The sequence below is a fragment of the Carassius gibelio genome, chromosome B25, assembly GCF_023724105.1.
Source record: "Carassius gibelio isolate Cgi1373 ecotype wild population from Czech Republic chromosome B25, carGib1.2-hapl.c, whole genome shotgun sequence".
Taxonomy (NCBI): domain Eukaryota; kingdom Metazoa; phylum Chordata; class Actinopteri; order Cypriniformes; family Cyprinidae; genus Carassius; species Carassius gibelio.
Window position 1 is genome coordinate 12,686,810 of NC_068420.1, and position 16,708 is coordinate 12,703,517.

At 35.2% G+C, this 16,708-nt stretch overlaps 2 protein-coding genes across 2 annotated transcripts in view; one reads left to right on the top strand and one right to left on the bottom strand.

Moving 5' to 3' along the window:
- The window catches only part of LOC128014008 (interferon-induced GTP-binding protein Mx2-like), a 31,826-nt gene extending 22,412 nt beyond the window's left edge, over window positions 1–9,414 (top strand). Inside the window, exons 3-14 of the mRNA XM_052597235.1 lie at window positions 266–385; window positions 494–604; window positions 1,289–1,443; window positions 1,525–1,663; window positions 1,771–1,969; window positions 5,675–5,753; window positions 5,854–5,976; window positions 7,499–7,631; window positions 7,725–7,868; window positions 8,009–8,085; window positions 8,185–8,394; window positions 8,477–9,414. Of these exons, the coding sequence (XP_052453195.1) occupies window positions 266–385; window positions 494–604; window positions 1,289–1,443; window positions 1,525–1,663; window positions 1,771–1,969; window positions 5,675–5,753; window positions 5,854–5,976; window positions 7,499–7,631; window positions 7,725–7,868; window positions 8,009–8,085; window positions 8,185–8,394; window positions 8,477–8,710 (1,724 nt within the window). The 3' untranslated portion in view covers window positions 8,711–9,414. The remainder of the gene's footprint in view (window positions 1–265; window positions 386–493; window positions 605–1,288; window positions 1,444–1,524; window positions 1,664–1,770; window positions 1,970–5,674; window positions 5,754–5,853; window positions 5,977–7,498; window positions 7,632–7,724; window positions 7,869–8,008; window positions 8,086–8,184; window positions 8,395–8,476) is intronic.
- LOC128014006 (galactose-specific lectin nattectin-like) overlaps window positions 1–16,708 on the bottom strand; it is a 120,657-nt gene that overhangs the window by 97,347 nt on the left and 6,602 nt on the right. The window lies entirely within an intron of this gene.

The following is a 16,708-nucleotide window of genomic DNA, read 5'->3' on the forward strand; positions in this document are numbered from 1 at the left end:
TAGGGCACCCATTTAGCCAGCAGCGGCCCTGGATATACATCAAGTATTGACTGTTGAAAAGAAAAGAACAAGAGGGCTCTGTGCCTTAGTGGTGCTGGCCCTAATAATAATAATAACCAAAACAACACAGTAACATAATATTTTGCAGGTCAAGGGGTGTTGTGACTCTCTCACTCTCTCCTTCAAATGATAGATGGATACATACATCAATCACTTGTCACATAACTTTTCATTTTCTGTTGATTGTCAACTGTGTTTGCTGTAGGAATTGTAACCAGATGTCCATTAGAGTTGAGGCTGAAGAAGGTACCAGGAGTCAACTGGAAGGCTGTTTTAACGTACGATAAGAAAACTGATGAATCTGTGAATTCTTCACATTTTGCAGGTTAATAGTACTGTTTTAAGTGTTTTGTTTTCTCAGCTGAAAGAGTATATTTCAGTTGCATTTAAATTATCGCTTTTACAACTGGATTTAAACCATGTTTTGTTGCAGGTCCTATTAAAGCCAGCAAACTGGTGTTTGGAAAGGTAGCACAGGCAACTCAAAATCAGAAGAAAATTGAATTTTCAGATCCTTCATTTGTTGGAGAACATGTTGCAGCAGGTTAGTAAAACTGCTGGGATTCTCTTTTCTTTTCACTGTTACTAGTGTATAGAATACAAAAAAAAGAAAAGGTAATCTAAATCTCATCATCAGTAACTATGTACATATATATTTTGTCCTATAAAATGGATTTTTCTTATAGTCTTGGGTGCTGTTTTGTCAATTCAGCATTCCAATTCACCTTATCACTGTGCAGAACCCATAGCACATCAGTTTTGTTGTATAGCCACATTCTTGTATACAAGGTACTGTATCAACCTGTCAAAATCTGTATCAAACTTCTGTATTAATTTTACCCTCTTGAGCCTGTTATTAGCATGCTGCTAAGCTAACAATATATAAGCAGTACACAATGATTGGGTAAAACAGTCAAAACTATTGATGCTTTAAGCACTGAATGAAATGTATATTTAATTCAAAGTCTCAAAATTTTAGCCTACTGTTCCTTTACAAAAAATTTACTTGAATTTTTTTTTAAAGGGTAAACCATTACATATAAAATGTAAAAACTGAAATATTCATTTATTAATTCTAAAGTAATGGTTTTACTCAAAATATTTAAGTACTATATAGTCTCTTTACAATGGCTTGACTAAGATAAATGTCTTCATTCTCACTGCTTTAAAGGACAATTTATTTTCCAATGAACATTAGAGTTAATTCTGCAGTTTTTGTGCTTTATAGCCCAGAATGAGCTGGCAGGAAAAGGGGTAGGAATATGTGATGAGCTCATCACATTAGAGATCATGTCACCAGATGTATGTGACCTCACATTGATCGATCTGCCTGGAATTGCCAGAGTCCCAGTAGAAGGACAACCAGAGGATATTGGAAAACTGGTGAGTCATATAATCTGATTTTGCTGATTCATGATCAAACTAGTATAAGTACAGTTTTTAAACTATGTCTTTGTCTCATAGATCAAACGTCTGATCATGAAATATATTAAGAAACCTGAGACTATAAACCTGGTTGTGGTCCCTTGTAATACTGACATTGCAACAACAGAAGCCTTAAAAATGGCACAAGAAGTTGATCCTGAGGGCAAAAGAACAGTCGGTAATAAAGCAGTTGATCTGCACAACATCAAAAATCTCACCAAAATATCGTGCAGTGTGTTTGCCAGAAAATTTACATTTTATAAAATAACCATTTCATTCTCACAGCCATTTTGACCAAACCAGACCTCATTGACAAGGGAACAGAGGAACGCATTCTGGCCATTGTCCAGAACAAAGTGATTCCTCTCCGCAAAGGTTACATCATGGTGAAGTGTAGAGGACAACAGCAGATCAATGATGAAATTCCTCTGGAGGAGGCAGCACAAATGGAGAGAGATTTCTTCCAAAACCATGACTATTTCAGGTTACAGACTGAAAATAATTTTGCATATTAATCTATTTTTTATAATTTGCTTATCCTAATATATATATATATATATATATATATATATATATATATATATATATATATATATATATATATATATATATATATATATATATATATATATGAAGAAAAACCTATTAAAAGAATTAAAAGAAAACCTTTAGTTATAAGGCATAAAGGCTGATTCATACTTCGGCGTCGTACCTATGCCATAGCTTACTCAGACGCTATTTTTTTTACTATTTTTTTCAACAGGCACATACTTTAGGACGAAAGTTCTCTAAGCCATACAATAGGCCTAGGTGGTTTTTCTGATTTTCGTTGTATACAGTAGCTATGCATTTCTTTGCTGCTTTTTCCCATTTAAGTCTTGACAATAATACATCCTTCCCATACAAGTCAATGAAATTGGTGTACATATAAGACACAAAACCTTTTTTCTCTCTTATAATGCTATCTATTGGAAGTAAAGAGAGAGACCTTAAATTATCATGTATTGTATTTATATAATTTCTCACCTCAAAGTATTTGAAAAAGTATTTAACTGGAAGAGAAAACATTATTCTCAATTGTTCAGATGTCACTAGTGTGTCCTCCTCATATAAGTCTCCAAACACTTGTATTCCCTTTTTAAACCAATATTATGTTATCCCATCTCTTAATGCCTCAGGAAGAGATGGGTTGTAGTGAAAAGGAGTGTTATATTATAACGACAGTAGCCAATTATATCTTTCCTGATTTCAAACCCCAATTTGCAAGCATGTCTAATGAATGGGTTGTTAACTACTTTTGTAACACAAGTCAATGAGATTAACTAGAGGTATTTCCCCTGCATGATATCTTTTGATTTGTTTCCATGCAGGTGGCAAAGTACTATTTATCTACCAAACCATACCGCTCTCATTTGTGCTGCCCAATAATAAAACAGAAAATCTGGAAGTGTAATCCACCTTTTTTAAATGTCATTTGTAATGTTTTAAATTTAACCCTCAGAGTTTTATTCTTCCAAATAAATTGGGCTGTTGAGATTTATTAAAAAACTTTTGTGGGATATTGAAATATAAAAAATTAGGAAAAACATTCATTTTCATAAATTAAGTAATGGGGAATAATTTAAATAATGTTTCTTCTAGCTTTGAAGGAATATTTAATCCTTAAATGCACAATTTTTTCCGAATTCCATAAAGGAATGTTTTAAGAGCATTTTCTCCGCAGTCAAATTCAGTGGAATCAAAACATTCATAATTTTGTATCCAGATAGGTCTATAAAGTTTTCCAACAACTGAAATAAAGTAGGTAGAGATGATTAAGAATTATTTAGATATAACAAAACATCCGCGTACAATGATATTTTGCGTACACAACCTCCTACCTCTAGTCCAGATATTGATTAATTTGCCCATATTGCTATGGCCAGGGGTTCCAATTCTAATGCAAGAAGTAGTGGAGACTGAGGACATCCCTGTCTGGTTCCCCTTGATTGATGAAAGTACGAAGAGAAATCGTAATTAGTACGGACAGCTGCTGATGGACTTCTTTACAACATTCAAATCATCATATCAATAAATCATTTTGTGAAGAAATGAAGAATTTTAAATGAAGAAATTCATTTTATGCAAAATAGCTATTAAATAAGGCCATTCTACTATGTCAAAAGCTTTTTCTGCATCTAAAGAAAGAGCGATCACCGGAGAATCCATTTGTTTTGCTGTGTAGATTAGTGTAGTGTTCATTAATCTTCATATATTATCGAAAGAGGATCTATTTTTTATAAATCCAGTTTGATCCATATGAATTAAACTAGGTTAAACCCTCTCTAAACGTAATGCAATCATTTTAGAAAGAATTTACAGTCAGAATTAAGTAGTGAGGTCGGCTGATATGAGGTACATAGGTTAGGGTCTTTGCCAGGTTTCAGCAGGACCGTAATTAAAGCCTGATTTAAAGTCTCTGGTAATTATTTTTTTTATAAATTGCCTCATCATACATTGAAAGCAATAGGTAAGCTAATTTAGAGAAAAACTTTCTGTAAAAGTCCATCGAAAAAACATCCAAACCAGGTCTTTTACCCCAAGCTAGTGCAGCAACAGCAGACTCTCTTCTTTTGAAATGTATTTTTCCACTTCTCCTCTGTCATTATCACATAAGACTCTGATATTTAATTCAAGTTTTGGATTTCAGCTTCCTCTACTCCTTGAGACTTATACAGCAATTATATTTTAATAATATTTTTATATTTTAAATATAGTCCACCTTTGAAATAACCAAAGTTATTAATAATCATCAAAGAAAAGAAAAAAAAACACACTCAACCTTCTTCGGCGCAGTTAATCTTGCTTGCTATATGGGTGATTGCTTTAGTAAAGTTTACTATAGATCCCTTGACATCCTTGATATGCCTTTTTCTTAACATATTAAATAAGTGCAATTAAGTGCGGATGCTGTTGTCGAAGATAAGTCTCTCCCGATGCTTTGGAGTTTGAGGATCTTTGTCCCACAGGTAGCTAAATCCTCAGCATCGCAGGAAGAAGCATCGCATAACACGTATTGAAACACATTATTGCGTAGCTGTCTTTTGAGTGCGCTGAATTCTTGTCGCTTTCTAAACGAGGTTGATGACATGTCACCAAATAGCATGATAGTAGAATTGCCATAGATGAGCTTGCCCCGTTCTCTGGCCGCTTTGAGGGTCTTTAATGTGTCTCCATATTGAAGTAGACTAATCAGAATGACCCATGGTTTGCAGTTTTCCGTTGGTCGTCGTTGCAAAGTGCGATGAGCTCTTTCAATTTCGTAGATCGCATCCTCCTGTCCCAGAATTTTAGGTAGCCATTCTTTTAAAAAATCCACTGTGTTTCTGCCTTCATCTCTCTCTGGGGAAACCAACAAGATGTAAATTCTGATGACGAGATTGATTCTCAAGTTCATCAATTTTATATTTCAGCTGTTTAATTTCGTCGTCAATATCCAATTTGACATCCCCGACATCTTTGTGAAGGCCCGTTATGCTGCTTCCGTCTCCAGCTGCTTGGTGTCTACGTCCACTGTTCTCATTTATTGAATGATAAATTGTTTCTCCAAAAATTCTGAGAACTTACTCAGGCATCTGTCGATTTAACTCCTGAACTCGGAAAAAAGCTTCTTCCATTTCTGCATGGAACCGTGGCGGCGAGTCAGATAGTGGTAGTCTCATTTCCTGAGTTTCTTCTTTTTTTATTGTCTGTTTTCTTTGGATTCGGCATATTTGTCAGAATATTTGAAGTTATTATTTTAGATAAAGTACTTTCGTCGCAATTTCTTTAGGGAAGGTTATTTAGAGTTATTCGGGAGCTCTAAATGCTGAGTCTCACTCTAGCGCCATACCCGGAAGTCCAATCAGCCTGAATCTTACCAATATTTTCAGGTCAGCTCATATGGTATTTTAAAATGTCCTAATATTGTGTTTAAATGCATCTGTTTTTTTTTTTCAGAATATACATTTAATATTGGAGTCATTTGCCAATGATTAGGAAATGATTTGTTCCAAACAAATTCATAGCAAACCCCTCCCTTCCCTTTTTCTTTTTTTATATAAATGTTTTTGTGTGTGTGTTCACTTTGCCCATTGTTTTTTAATTAATATATAGTACATGAAATAAAATAAGCCAACTTGTGAAAAAAGTGCCTTCTCTTTTTCAACAGATGCCTCTTGAAAGAGGATAAAGCAACTATTAAAAATCTTGCAATACAACTAACTCAGGATCTTGTTGATCATATCAAAGTAAGTTTCTAAATGCCTCAAAATCATGAATTTTTTGTGAACTGCACTTTGGATGGATTAAAACACTATAATCAAATTGTGTCTTTCCTATATTTGACAGAAATCATTGCCACAGCTCCGTGAGCAGATAAATAAGCAGTTGTGGAGTGTGAAGAGAGCACTTAAGGACTGTGAGATTGGACCACCAGAAGACCCTGAGGGAGCCAAGGATTTCCTTATTAAAGTAGGACCTCTTTCACAATGAGCGGTGATAGCAGAGCTTTATTAAAAGAACGTAGTCATACAGGCAGGTAAATCAGCAATCCTGTGGAATTATTTTTGTGTCTTATTATTCCATCAAAGATTCTGTGTTTAAAAGTAAAACAAATTATTTTGTAATTAAAAATTTTGATTGCTCTTCTTAAGGCTCAAAAATAAAGAAATTGCTAAAATTAATTGCATTGCATATAAATCTTTGTGGTCATAATTTATGAATCCTTACCCTCCAAATTAGTTAGTTATTTGATGTGCGTTACTTATCTTATTTTCACTTGAGCTATAATAATCGGCAGTCTCTGAAAATATTGTCCTGACGCTTCATTATTGGGGGCTCTGGCAGCTAGCTATACCGTTGGTTAATCAAATCTACAGTGGGCTTAGATGGGAGAGCATGAGAGGACATAATTAAGTTGACTTGTCACAGAGTTTAAGATATGTTCATTATCTTACCTAGTACACGACCTGTTTCTCATCATGAAACAGAGTGTTCATGGTCAACCTGTGACGTCAATCGAGAATGACCAATAGGAAAAGGCCTTTCATCCTGGTGGGTAGAGACCTCCCACTGAGAGACAGCTTAACTCGCAAGCAAAACTTTTCAACTAGCAAAAAAAGGTTTTAGACCAGCAAAAAAAAAGATGGCAGAAACATTTTTGATTTGTGATTTTTAAAAAGTATTGAAGTGAACAAAGAAAAAGATTTTCAAAGATCTATATGCTCTGCAAATAATTGTATCTATTTCTTTTATTTTTGAGCCTTAAGACTTTTTTTTTTGCAATCTTTTTTTATTACAAAATAATTTGTTTTACTTTCAAACACCGAATGTATTATTTGAATAATAAAGACACAAAAATCATTCCAAACAATCCAAGGTGAGACAGAGTAATCAAAAAAAACAATAGGCAAGGGTCAGGAGAGGCAGCAAATGATCAAAATGGAACAAGGTCACAGACCAAAGTTGAAACCACAGGAAACAAGGAAAACATGTAAACTACAGCAAAACAAGACTTCGCAATCAAGGAGTGAGTAATCCAGACTTTATAGTATGAGATTAATGAGGTGATGAGCTACAGGAGAATATGATCAGTGAAGAGTCCGGGCAAAGGATCATGGGGAATGTATTCTGTGAGCCTATGACACCAGTCTAGGATGGAGTGCCCTCTGGTGACCATCAAGGGCATTTCCAGCAGTTGATCTTAACAACTTCAGGACGTCAAATCTTCTTGCTTCTGAAAATTTTCATTAGGGTTCAATCTGCTGGAACCCTTCAAGAAAACCAAAAAATGTATTGAACAAAATATGAATTTTGTAATACAGACAGATCTGTTTGTTTATTAAATTAATAGATACACTTAGAATTCAAAGGGGGGAAAAAGTCAAATGTAATCCCAAAATTGCCCTTCAGATAAAACATCTTTTACCCTCTCAAGTCCTGTATGATAATAATTTAACAGGCGCATGATGGAACAAATATATTTTTTCCTCAGACATTAAATGGATTTAATGAGAAAATCGAGTCTCTGTCATCAGAAGAGATGATAACTGAGAACAATATGTTTGCCCAGCTTCGTGCTGAATTCAAGAAGTGGAATGATTATCTTAACAGTACAAAGACACCCTGTGAGTATATTTTCACATTTAAGAAGCAGAGAGTTCAAATGAAAATGTAAAGGGTCAGGTAAATTCACAAGAAATCCATATTGTTTCCAAAAGTTAACAATTCAAATGAGTTAAGCAAGAATTACAGAGGGATGGAACTGCCTGGTTTCATGAACTACAGATTCTTTAAGAAGATAATGCAGGACCATGTGGCCAAACTTAAGGATCCAGCCATTGATTTACTCAATGCCATAAAAGGTACCATCACACATATTTTTTTTTTTAAAGACTTTCTGGTCATTGTGGAGAGCCTCCATTAAAAAAACAAAATATTAGATCAAGAACTGAATGACTAGTTTTAGCACATCTTTGTTGTTCATTGTGTATTTCTTCTGAAGACATCATCATTAAGCAATTCACGGACGTGGTGAGTGAGTGCTTCCAGAACTATCATGTCCTTCAAAACATCACTAAGGTGAAAAAGGCCTTTCAATTGCTCCTCAAATAATGAAAATATTATAGTCCAAGTTGATCAAGTTGTCTTTCCTTTGTTCTTCTTTACTTGATTCTGTAGGACAAAATCAACAACATTCAGTTAACCCAACTAGAAAAGGCAGAGCAGAGGATCGCAGAGCAGTTTGAAATGGAAAACAGGATCTACACTCAAGATCCCATTTTCCTGAAGACCTTGAGTGAGATTACAAATGAGACTTTTTCAGAAAAGGAGTTACCTGTCTTTGACAAACCATGCAAGTATAAACAAATGCTGGAGGCGTATTATGAGGTAAACTTACAGTAGTTTTCATTGACAAATTGCACTGTGCTTGTGGTGTGATGACATAACTTATCTAATTGTTTTCTTTCAGATTGTGGTGCAGCGGGTGGCTGACCAACTGCCCTTGATGATCAACTTTTACATGCTGCAGGAGACGGCTCAGCTCCTGACTATTGACACAATGAAATTACTGGAAAAGCCAGATGTGCATGAGCTCCTGTCTGAGGACTCTGATGTCAGCAGAAGACGCAAAGACCTAAGAGCTCGTCTGAATCGTTTGACTACTGCTACAAAAACAATTAGCAATTTTCTAAATAATCACTAGAAGATATATCTGTAAAAACAACACAAAATACTAAATATAAAAATACGAATATATCTAATCTTAATCTTGTAATGTATCTGACAACCATCCATTTTCCAGACTTGTTTAAGCGTTGCAGGATTCGACAATTTAACCCATATAACTTTTGGTAACACTTTAGAATACTGTTTTATCATTACTGAATAATGACAAAAGAACACATGGGCTATACAATATTAGCAATATTATCTAACAAGATACTCTGATTAATTAATTAGTAAGTAATAGTGCTTAGTTGCGTTCACTATTTGCTAATCAGTAGCTAATTTTTTTTCTTACCTCCCTTAAGAACTAACAATAACTACTATTTACAGGTCCATAATTAATATAAATAATGTATAATTAAATCGGGGCATAGAGGAGAAACAATGATGTACATTATATGGAAGATAACGTGTTTTTTGAACCTTAAACCATATGAACATTGATTTACACCAGATACACAAAATAATGTTCTTTTTAGCAACATCATATGACCCCTTTAAGGCATGTGTATATATTATGACAATCAAAAATTATTAGCAAGCTAAACAAAGTTTGGTAACACTTTAGAATATTGTTCCATTGTTAATGAATAACTAAAAATTGCTAATGTACTATTAACATTCTATTAACCACGATTAACTTTCAAAACCTCTGATTAATGATGTAGCAATAGCACTCTATTAGCGAATCAACAAATAAAATGTTTTCATTTATCCTGGATAACTAATAAATACAGGTTCATAATTAATGTGATTGATTAAATAGTGTATAATTAATTTTAAAGTAAGATCATGATAAAACACTAGTAATGACTCACTAAACCCTTCTAAAGGAATCACTATTTATGTGGATCAGTATTCTTGAGTGAAGATCACGGTAACCCACTAGTAATGATTTATGTGTTGCCAAATCTAGCAAAATTCACTTTAAAATACAGATCCCAAAAGAATCTGTAATATAGACATCACTACATGAGACAAAACTTTTACAAATTTAGTTAGGGTTAGGGTTAGCCAAATTTAGTTAGGGTTAACCCTAACCCAACCTAACCTAACCCTAAATTTTACAAATAAAAACCATTACAAATGAGGCATTTATTGCATTCAATGGGGACATGATTACTGATGATAATGACTCGTACTGTCTTTTTCGCACTTGGCAAACAACCAGCCTACTCTACAATGCTCAGAACTCGTGTTTGAATCATCATTGTCAAATTATTTAAATATAAAAAAACATACTTACAGGCGGTGAGTTAGAAGCGCCAGACTATCCTTGCAAAGTTGGAATTGCCCCACTTTATAGAAACAGCCTTTCTGCCACAGATGCATTGTAGGCTACTCTCACAGGAAACTGTCTATCCTACACAAAATGCGCTGCACACGTCTAAATATTTGGGTTGAACTGATCTGGAAAATTGTTGTAAATACAACCTAACCACTGATTTCTAGTTGTGTCCTCTTTTGGAAGGCCAAACAAAGTTTCGCTTTCACAACGATACACACAGCGACTCCACAACATGGTGGAATAAAAGTTTCGCCTTCTTTATTTGCGTGATCTTCCCACAAAGAGACGTAGACGCGGGGTGTGTTAGAATGAGCCGTTTTGGGTGTGGTTGACTTAACTTTATTATAGAATAAGTCTTTGGATTTGAGACCTAAGTCTTTGCAACTTTGTTTTTCACCAAGTATCTAACTCGCATCTATTGGCTGAAGTGGGGCACTCACCTACATTTTGTTTTCTAAATCATCTGGAAGTATCCGTGCTTTGACTACAGTGCATTATTTTCTTGTTATATGTTGAAAATTAAAATCACTTTTTTACCTTATTGATTGAATTGTGTGTGTGTGTGTGTGTGTTGCTTCAGTATGATAATATTAGGTGTAAAGCCATTTACTAAATATTGTTTCTAATGAACTGCTACAGCTATTAGTGTCAGCAAAGCAGTGTTAACTAGCTAGATGACAGACTATGTGTAACATAGGTAAGGTAAGGTACGTAAAAAACTGTACACGGATGCAGTGAATGCTATTTAATCACATCACTGTACAGTTAAATGTAGTTCGTAGAGTACAATACATAAGGTATAATACATTTTTAAATAGTAAATTATTTATTCCCACTAAGTTCAGGCTGATGAAATAAATTTGGTGTGTTCCAATTTGCAAAATCTGAAGATCTGATCAGTGGTGATCACCGTAACATGCAAGCTAGTCCAACTGTCATTCTGACATATTGCAAAAATCTTCTGTAACACCAAGGGCAATCAAGCACAGTTGTTTTCCCTCAACTGCACTGACCAAACCCACAATGTGACAGACTTGATGACGACATGACATAATATTCATTGTTTTGAGCAACTGTGGTGTTGCAGTGACAAAAGAGCAATATCTCTGTTTGGATATGTGATTGTTTTAATATTTCTGTGTATATATATATATATATATATATATATATATATATATATATATATATATATATATATACACACTAGACATAGCATAATTTGTTTTATATTGACTTAACTAACCTAAAATAAAAAACGTATGGATTACGCCAGCAAGCAGGAATAATGCCCAGAATGCATGTGAATTACAAGGAAATGAATTTCAAGGAAAGGTAGAATATGGATTTCAATGCAAACTGTCAAGTACTAACATTAATTTTCTGTTTTACTTCTGTTGCCATGTTTATATGTTAAAGGAATAGTTAACTCCTAAAAAGCATCATACAATCTTTGAAAAACTCCAGAGTGATTAAATAATACCTGAGTTTTTCTTTTTCCCCCAATGTAACCGTTACATTCATGGACTTTGAGTTTCCTTATTTGGTAATTTTCCTGTTCTTGTTTGGTTTATTGATTAATCCCCACCTGTCTCCATTCACCTGATCACCTCCCTCGTGCTTAAATACCCTGTCTTTTGAGTTCCTTCTTCTCCTTGATTATTGTTTCTTGACTTGAGTATTGTAATGTATTTTGTAGGATGTGCCCTTATTCTCCTGTGATCATTAAAAGAACCCCTTTGTATATCGTCTTCCTCGTGCGCCTTCACTACACACCAGCAGCCATAACATTATAAATGTTATATTGGGATTTAAACCCAGATCCCCCAAAATGTTATTAATTTTGTCTCCTGTGACTGTCAACAATAATAAATTACATTCCCATATAGTATTCCACAGTAATAAATAAAAATTACTGTAACGGGACAAGCACACGACAGACACAGTGGGTGTGGCGTCGGTCCTCGGAGACGCTCTTATTACAGTTTTTATCGATTGCCAAGACATTTCTTGAAAGCTGCTCTCCTTTTCTCTAAACCGTGAACACAAAACCCGATTTTCAAACTACATTCACAAAACCTCAGACTCCTCTTGCAAAACCAAACTTTCACCTCAAAACTGTTCAATCTGTGCTCAAAACTGAACTATATTGTCAAATCGTCAAGTCAAGACTATTGTCGAGACGATCAAAATTAAAAACACTATTGAACAGTCACTAAACACTACGTAGAAAAATAGAATACACAATGCTCAGGACATGAAGCTGGAGAAACAAATGTTTATTCTTCACTGTAGGCTAAATGCATGTTGCAAAACAAAAACAAAAAAAACTGTGCAATTAGTACTTGTACAAAAAGACAAAACAGAAATCTTATTTGTTTGCCACTTGTGTACAGTAAGTCCATGTAAAAATAAAGTACAAAAATATACAAATTAGTGCATTACTCAGCCACGGCATCATGTCTCCGTACTGGGTCAGGCCACAGGACTTCATCCACATCACAGGCCACATTTTGTCTGGCCAGGCAATGGGGGAAAAAAACCCTGGCATGCTGTATCCAGGCTTGCCATGCCTCCACACCTATGTCGCCAGACACAAGTCCCATGGCTTGCAGGAGATTTACCCTGGTGTAAGGTTGGCGTCCATATACCTTCCACTACCATGAGGAGAAGAATTCCTCAATGGGGTTTAGGAAAGGGGAGTACGGTGGAAGGCAAAGATTGATAAAACCTTGGTTCATATTGAACCACTCTCTAACCTGGAGGGCTCTGTGAAAACTCACATTGTCCCAAAAAACTACATAGCTGGGATGCTCATCCTGCTGCCCTAACAGAGCATCTCACATGTGATTGAGGAAAATGAAGAGCTGGTGGGTGTTGTAGGACAACCCCATGACTGCTGATGGCAGCACATAATGTGACATTGCCACCACGCTGCCAACAATGGCCGACGGCCAATCAGATTATGGCCTCTCCTCCTTTTGGTGAGATTAAATCCAGCTTAATCCATGTAGATGTATTCATGGGGTCTTTCCATTGCATCCAGTTGAAAACCCCTCTGTAGAAATAGATAGTTTTGTAAGTGATACTGAAAAAGTGATTTAAGCCACTACAGTATGTGTACTATGTGTACTATATACTATGTGTCTGGATATATGCCAACCTGTACATATTGGAATCTTTGCTCTTTGACTCTGTCTGAGTTTTTATCTGATCGACACTCTGCGGTCAGTAGGCATCCATAAGGACTTGGCATTACCAACTATTGTATTGATTGGAGATTAAAGTTCTGGAAAAAGCTCTGTGTTGGAAGCGCTGTCTGGAGTTGCGTTACCAAGAGGGAGTGGTGAGGACCAATTTTACTCTTCTTTGCTACTGGTTGTTCATACAAACTCTAAGCGAACTCTTATCTCTCCAGTATTGCTCATTGGTTGTCTGGTGTCTTTGGAGGTCTTTGGAGTAACCTGAACTCATTGTAATGTTCATAGAACCTCCAGTCTGAACCATTGACACAAGGCAGGATGGATCAAGGGATTCATGTTGCTGTGCCAAAGTCTGACACTACCATCTGCAAGTTGCAGCAGAAAATTGGTCTGGCACCAACAAGCCACTTAAATCAGATTTCTTCAGATTGAATTCAGATTTGCTGGTCAGATATTTGCATCAGTAAGATGTACTTGTAAACTGAGTGTATTTACATTTGAATTAAAATTAAAGAATGATTTTGTTTTGTCAGTGCCTGCACTGTTATAAAGCTCTTGTCACATAATTTTCCACTTTAGTTTTCTTTTGATTGCTAACTTAATTTTTCTTTGCTGTAGGAATTGTGACCAGATATGTCCATTAGAGTTGAGGTTGAAGAAGGTAACAGAAGTCAACTGGAAGGCTGTTTTAACTTACAATAAGAAAACAGATGAATCTGTGAATTCCTCATGATTTGCAGGTTAGTTGTATTGCTTGCAGTGTCTTTTTTTCTTAATTGTAAATGATTCATTCAGCTGGTTTGAAAAGGTCAGTTTATAACTGTTTTGTTGCAGGTCCTATTAAAGCCAGCAAACTGGTGAATGGAAAGGTAGCACAGTCAACTCGCAATGAGGAGAAATTTGAATTTACAAATCCTTTATCAGTTAAAGAACATGTTGCCGCAGGTTAGTAAAACTGCTGGAGAACTGTGATACTGGTATATAATAAACAGATCAAAATCTCAAGATGAAGTCACAAGAAGTTATTATATGAACAAATGTATTTTTTTGATGTGAATGGATGATTGTAGTCTTGGATGCTGATTTGTCAATTCAGCATTCCAATTCACAATATCACTGCGCAGAACCCACAGAATATCTGTTATACTTAACACTAGTGTAGTGACCTATGGGCTATGCCTGGCTTAACAATAGTGGCCTATGACTATAAAAGCCTTGGCTACCATGCCAAACAGCTTAAAAATAATGGCCTATGACTTTAGCTTAACTCTAATCAGACATGAACTACAGTATGTGTAACGTTCACAAGTGTCAACAAGATGGTGTAACCACCTTTTCCTTCAGTGCAATAAACACCACAAATAATGTATTATCTAGGGTCGAAGGTATTAAGAGTAAAGTAGTCTAGTGCTCTAGGTTCTTATAGAGCCAAATCTTTATAAAACCCAAAGATTAGATCACTGAATGCCTCATAGTTGTAGCACATCTGCATCATGGGTATTTGTCTTTTTGATTTATGTATTTCTTCCAAAGACATTGTCATTAATAAATTCACTTATATGGTGAGCGAGTGTTTCCAAAACTGTTCTTCAAACCATTATTAAGGTAAATAATGCTCCTTAATTCCTCCTCATATATTGCAAAGATTGATGATTTTTGTCCAGTTTTATCAAGTTGTCTTTCCTTTGTTCTTCTTTACTTGATTCTGTAGGAAAAAATCAACAACATTCAGTTAACCCAACTAGAAAAGGCAGAGCAGAGCAGTTTGAAATGGAAAACAGCATCTACACTCAAGATCCCATTTTCCTGAAGATCTTGAGTGAGATTACAAACAAGACTTTTTCAGAAAAGGAGTTACCTTTGACAAACAATGCTGTTACGATCAAATGATGGATGCGTATTATGAGGTAGATATATAGTACTTAGATCTTCTTTCAATTACAAATTGCACTGTGCTTGTGGTGTGAGGAAGTAACTTTTTTAATTCACTCCTTTGTTTCCCTTCTTGAAGATTGTCTATTGACTATAGATTGACTATAGGATATATCTGAAATTACATCTAATGTATCTTCCATCCAAAAATCCATTGACAACTTATCCCATAAAACTTTCTTCGGCTAGATACTTTTCCCCACAATTTCAAAGACAAGGCTTAAGCCTCTGACTAAAATGTAGCTGTTTTAACTGAAGATTTGTCTGAACTTACACTGAAGATTTATCTGAAAACATGTCAGTGTCTTTGTTTTGTCTCATGATTCACACCATGATTTTCTAGATTAATTAATTTTTTATTATTATTAAAATGACATATTTCTAAGGCACATTAATAAAAAAAATTGGGGGGCTGATTCCTGACTTAATCTAATCTGAGAAACCAGGCTCATGATTTTTATAATATATACATACATTAACCTGAATCGTGTGCATTTTTCCATGTTGTTTACCAAAGCATCTGAATCAATTAAATGTATCAGTGCTTTAATCACAGTACAATATTTTTTTATTACTTTGTGATCTGTTGAAAATTAAAATCACCTTTTCCTTGATTCCTTTTTTTTTTTTTTTTTTTTTGGTCAGTATAATAATATTAGGTGTAAAACCATTTCAAAATAACGTATCCAATGCTACAGCCTATACTAAGTTTGTCTAAACCTTTTATAGTGTCACAAAGGTTGTGTTAACTGGCTACATGACAGAGATTAAATATATATATATATATATATATATATATATATATATATATATATATATATATATATATATATATATATATATATTTCTTCAATAAACATAAGCAGGCCAAAATCTGGTCCCTACGTGGATGGTAGACTCTTTGAATAAAGCTTCCCTGCTGCTGCACTTAGTTTTATTCCGGTCAGCATTGGTCCCTCATTCCCTGACATTTATGGGTGCAAAAGTCCTAGTATAATAATGCAGACTTCAGATTGCAAAAAGAAGCGACCTTTTGATGAAGCATTAAACCGGTTCCTTTAAAAAAGGAGCTTCCTTTTGGTGAGGCATTAAACTCTCATTAGTTCCCCACTTTAATCCTTAATTGTACTTCTTTGTTTAAGATGGTAGCACATCCTGATGGCCATATTGAGCTTGTCAGGATGCGGCACACTATCCTTCTATGAGAAGGCCTTTATCAAAGCACAAGTTCAAATCCACCTGTTGCATGCATAAGCCTGAGTCTGGTTCCTCACTAAAGATAAGCAGGCCAGAGCCTGGCCCCTATGTGGATGGTAGAACCTTTGATAAAATCTAGTTGGATGCTCAAATTAAGTTTTATTCCGGCCAGCAGAAGGCGCTCATTCCCTGACATGTATGAGTTTAAAAGTCCTAGTATAATGATACGGAGTTCAGACTGTAAAAAGAAGCGATTTAACCGTTAAAACCCACTTTTTAAAGTGGGAGCGTCCAGTCAGAGCCATTAAAAAAATAGAGTTGCGACGAACTTTGATCTCGCCGGTGTCGCCGCGCGGTC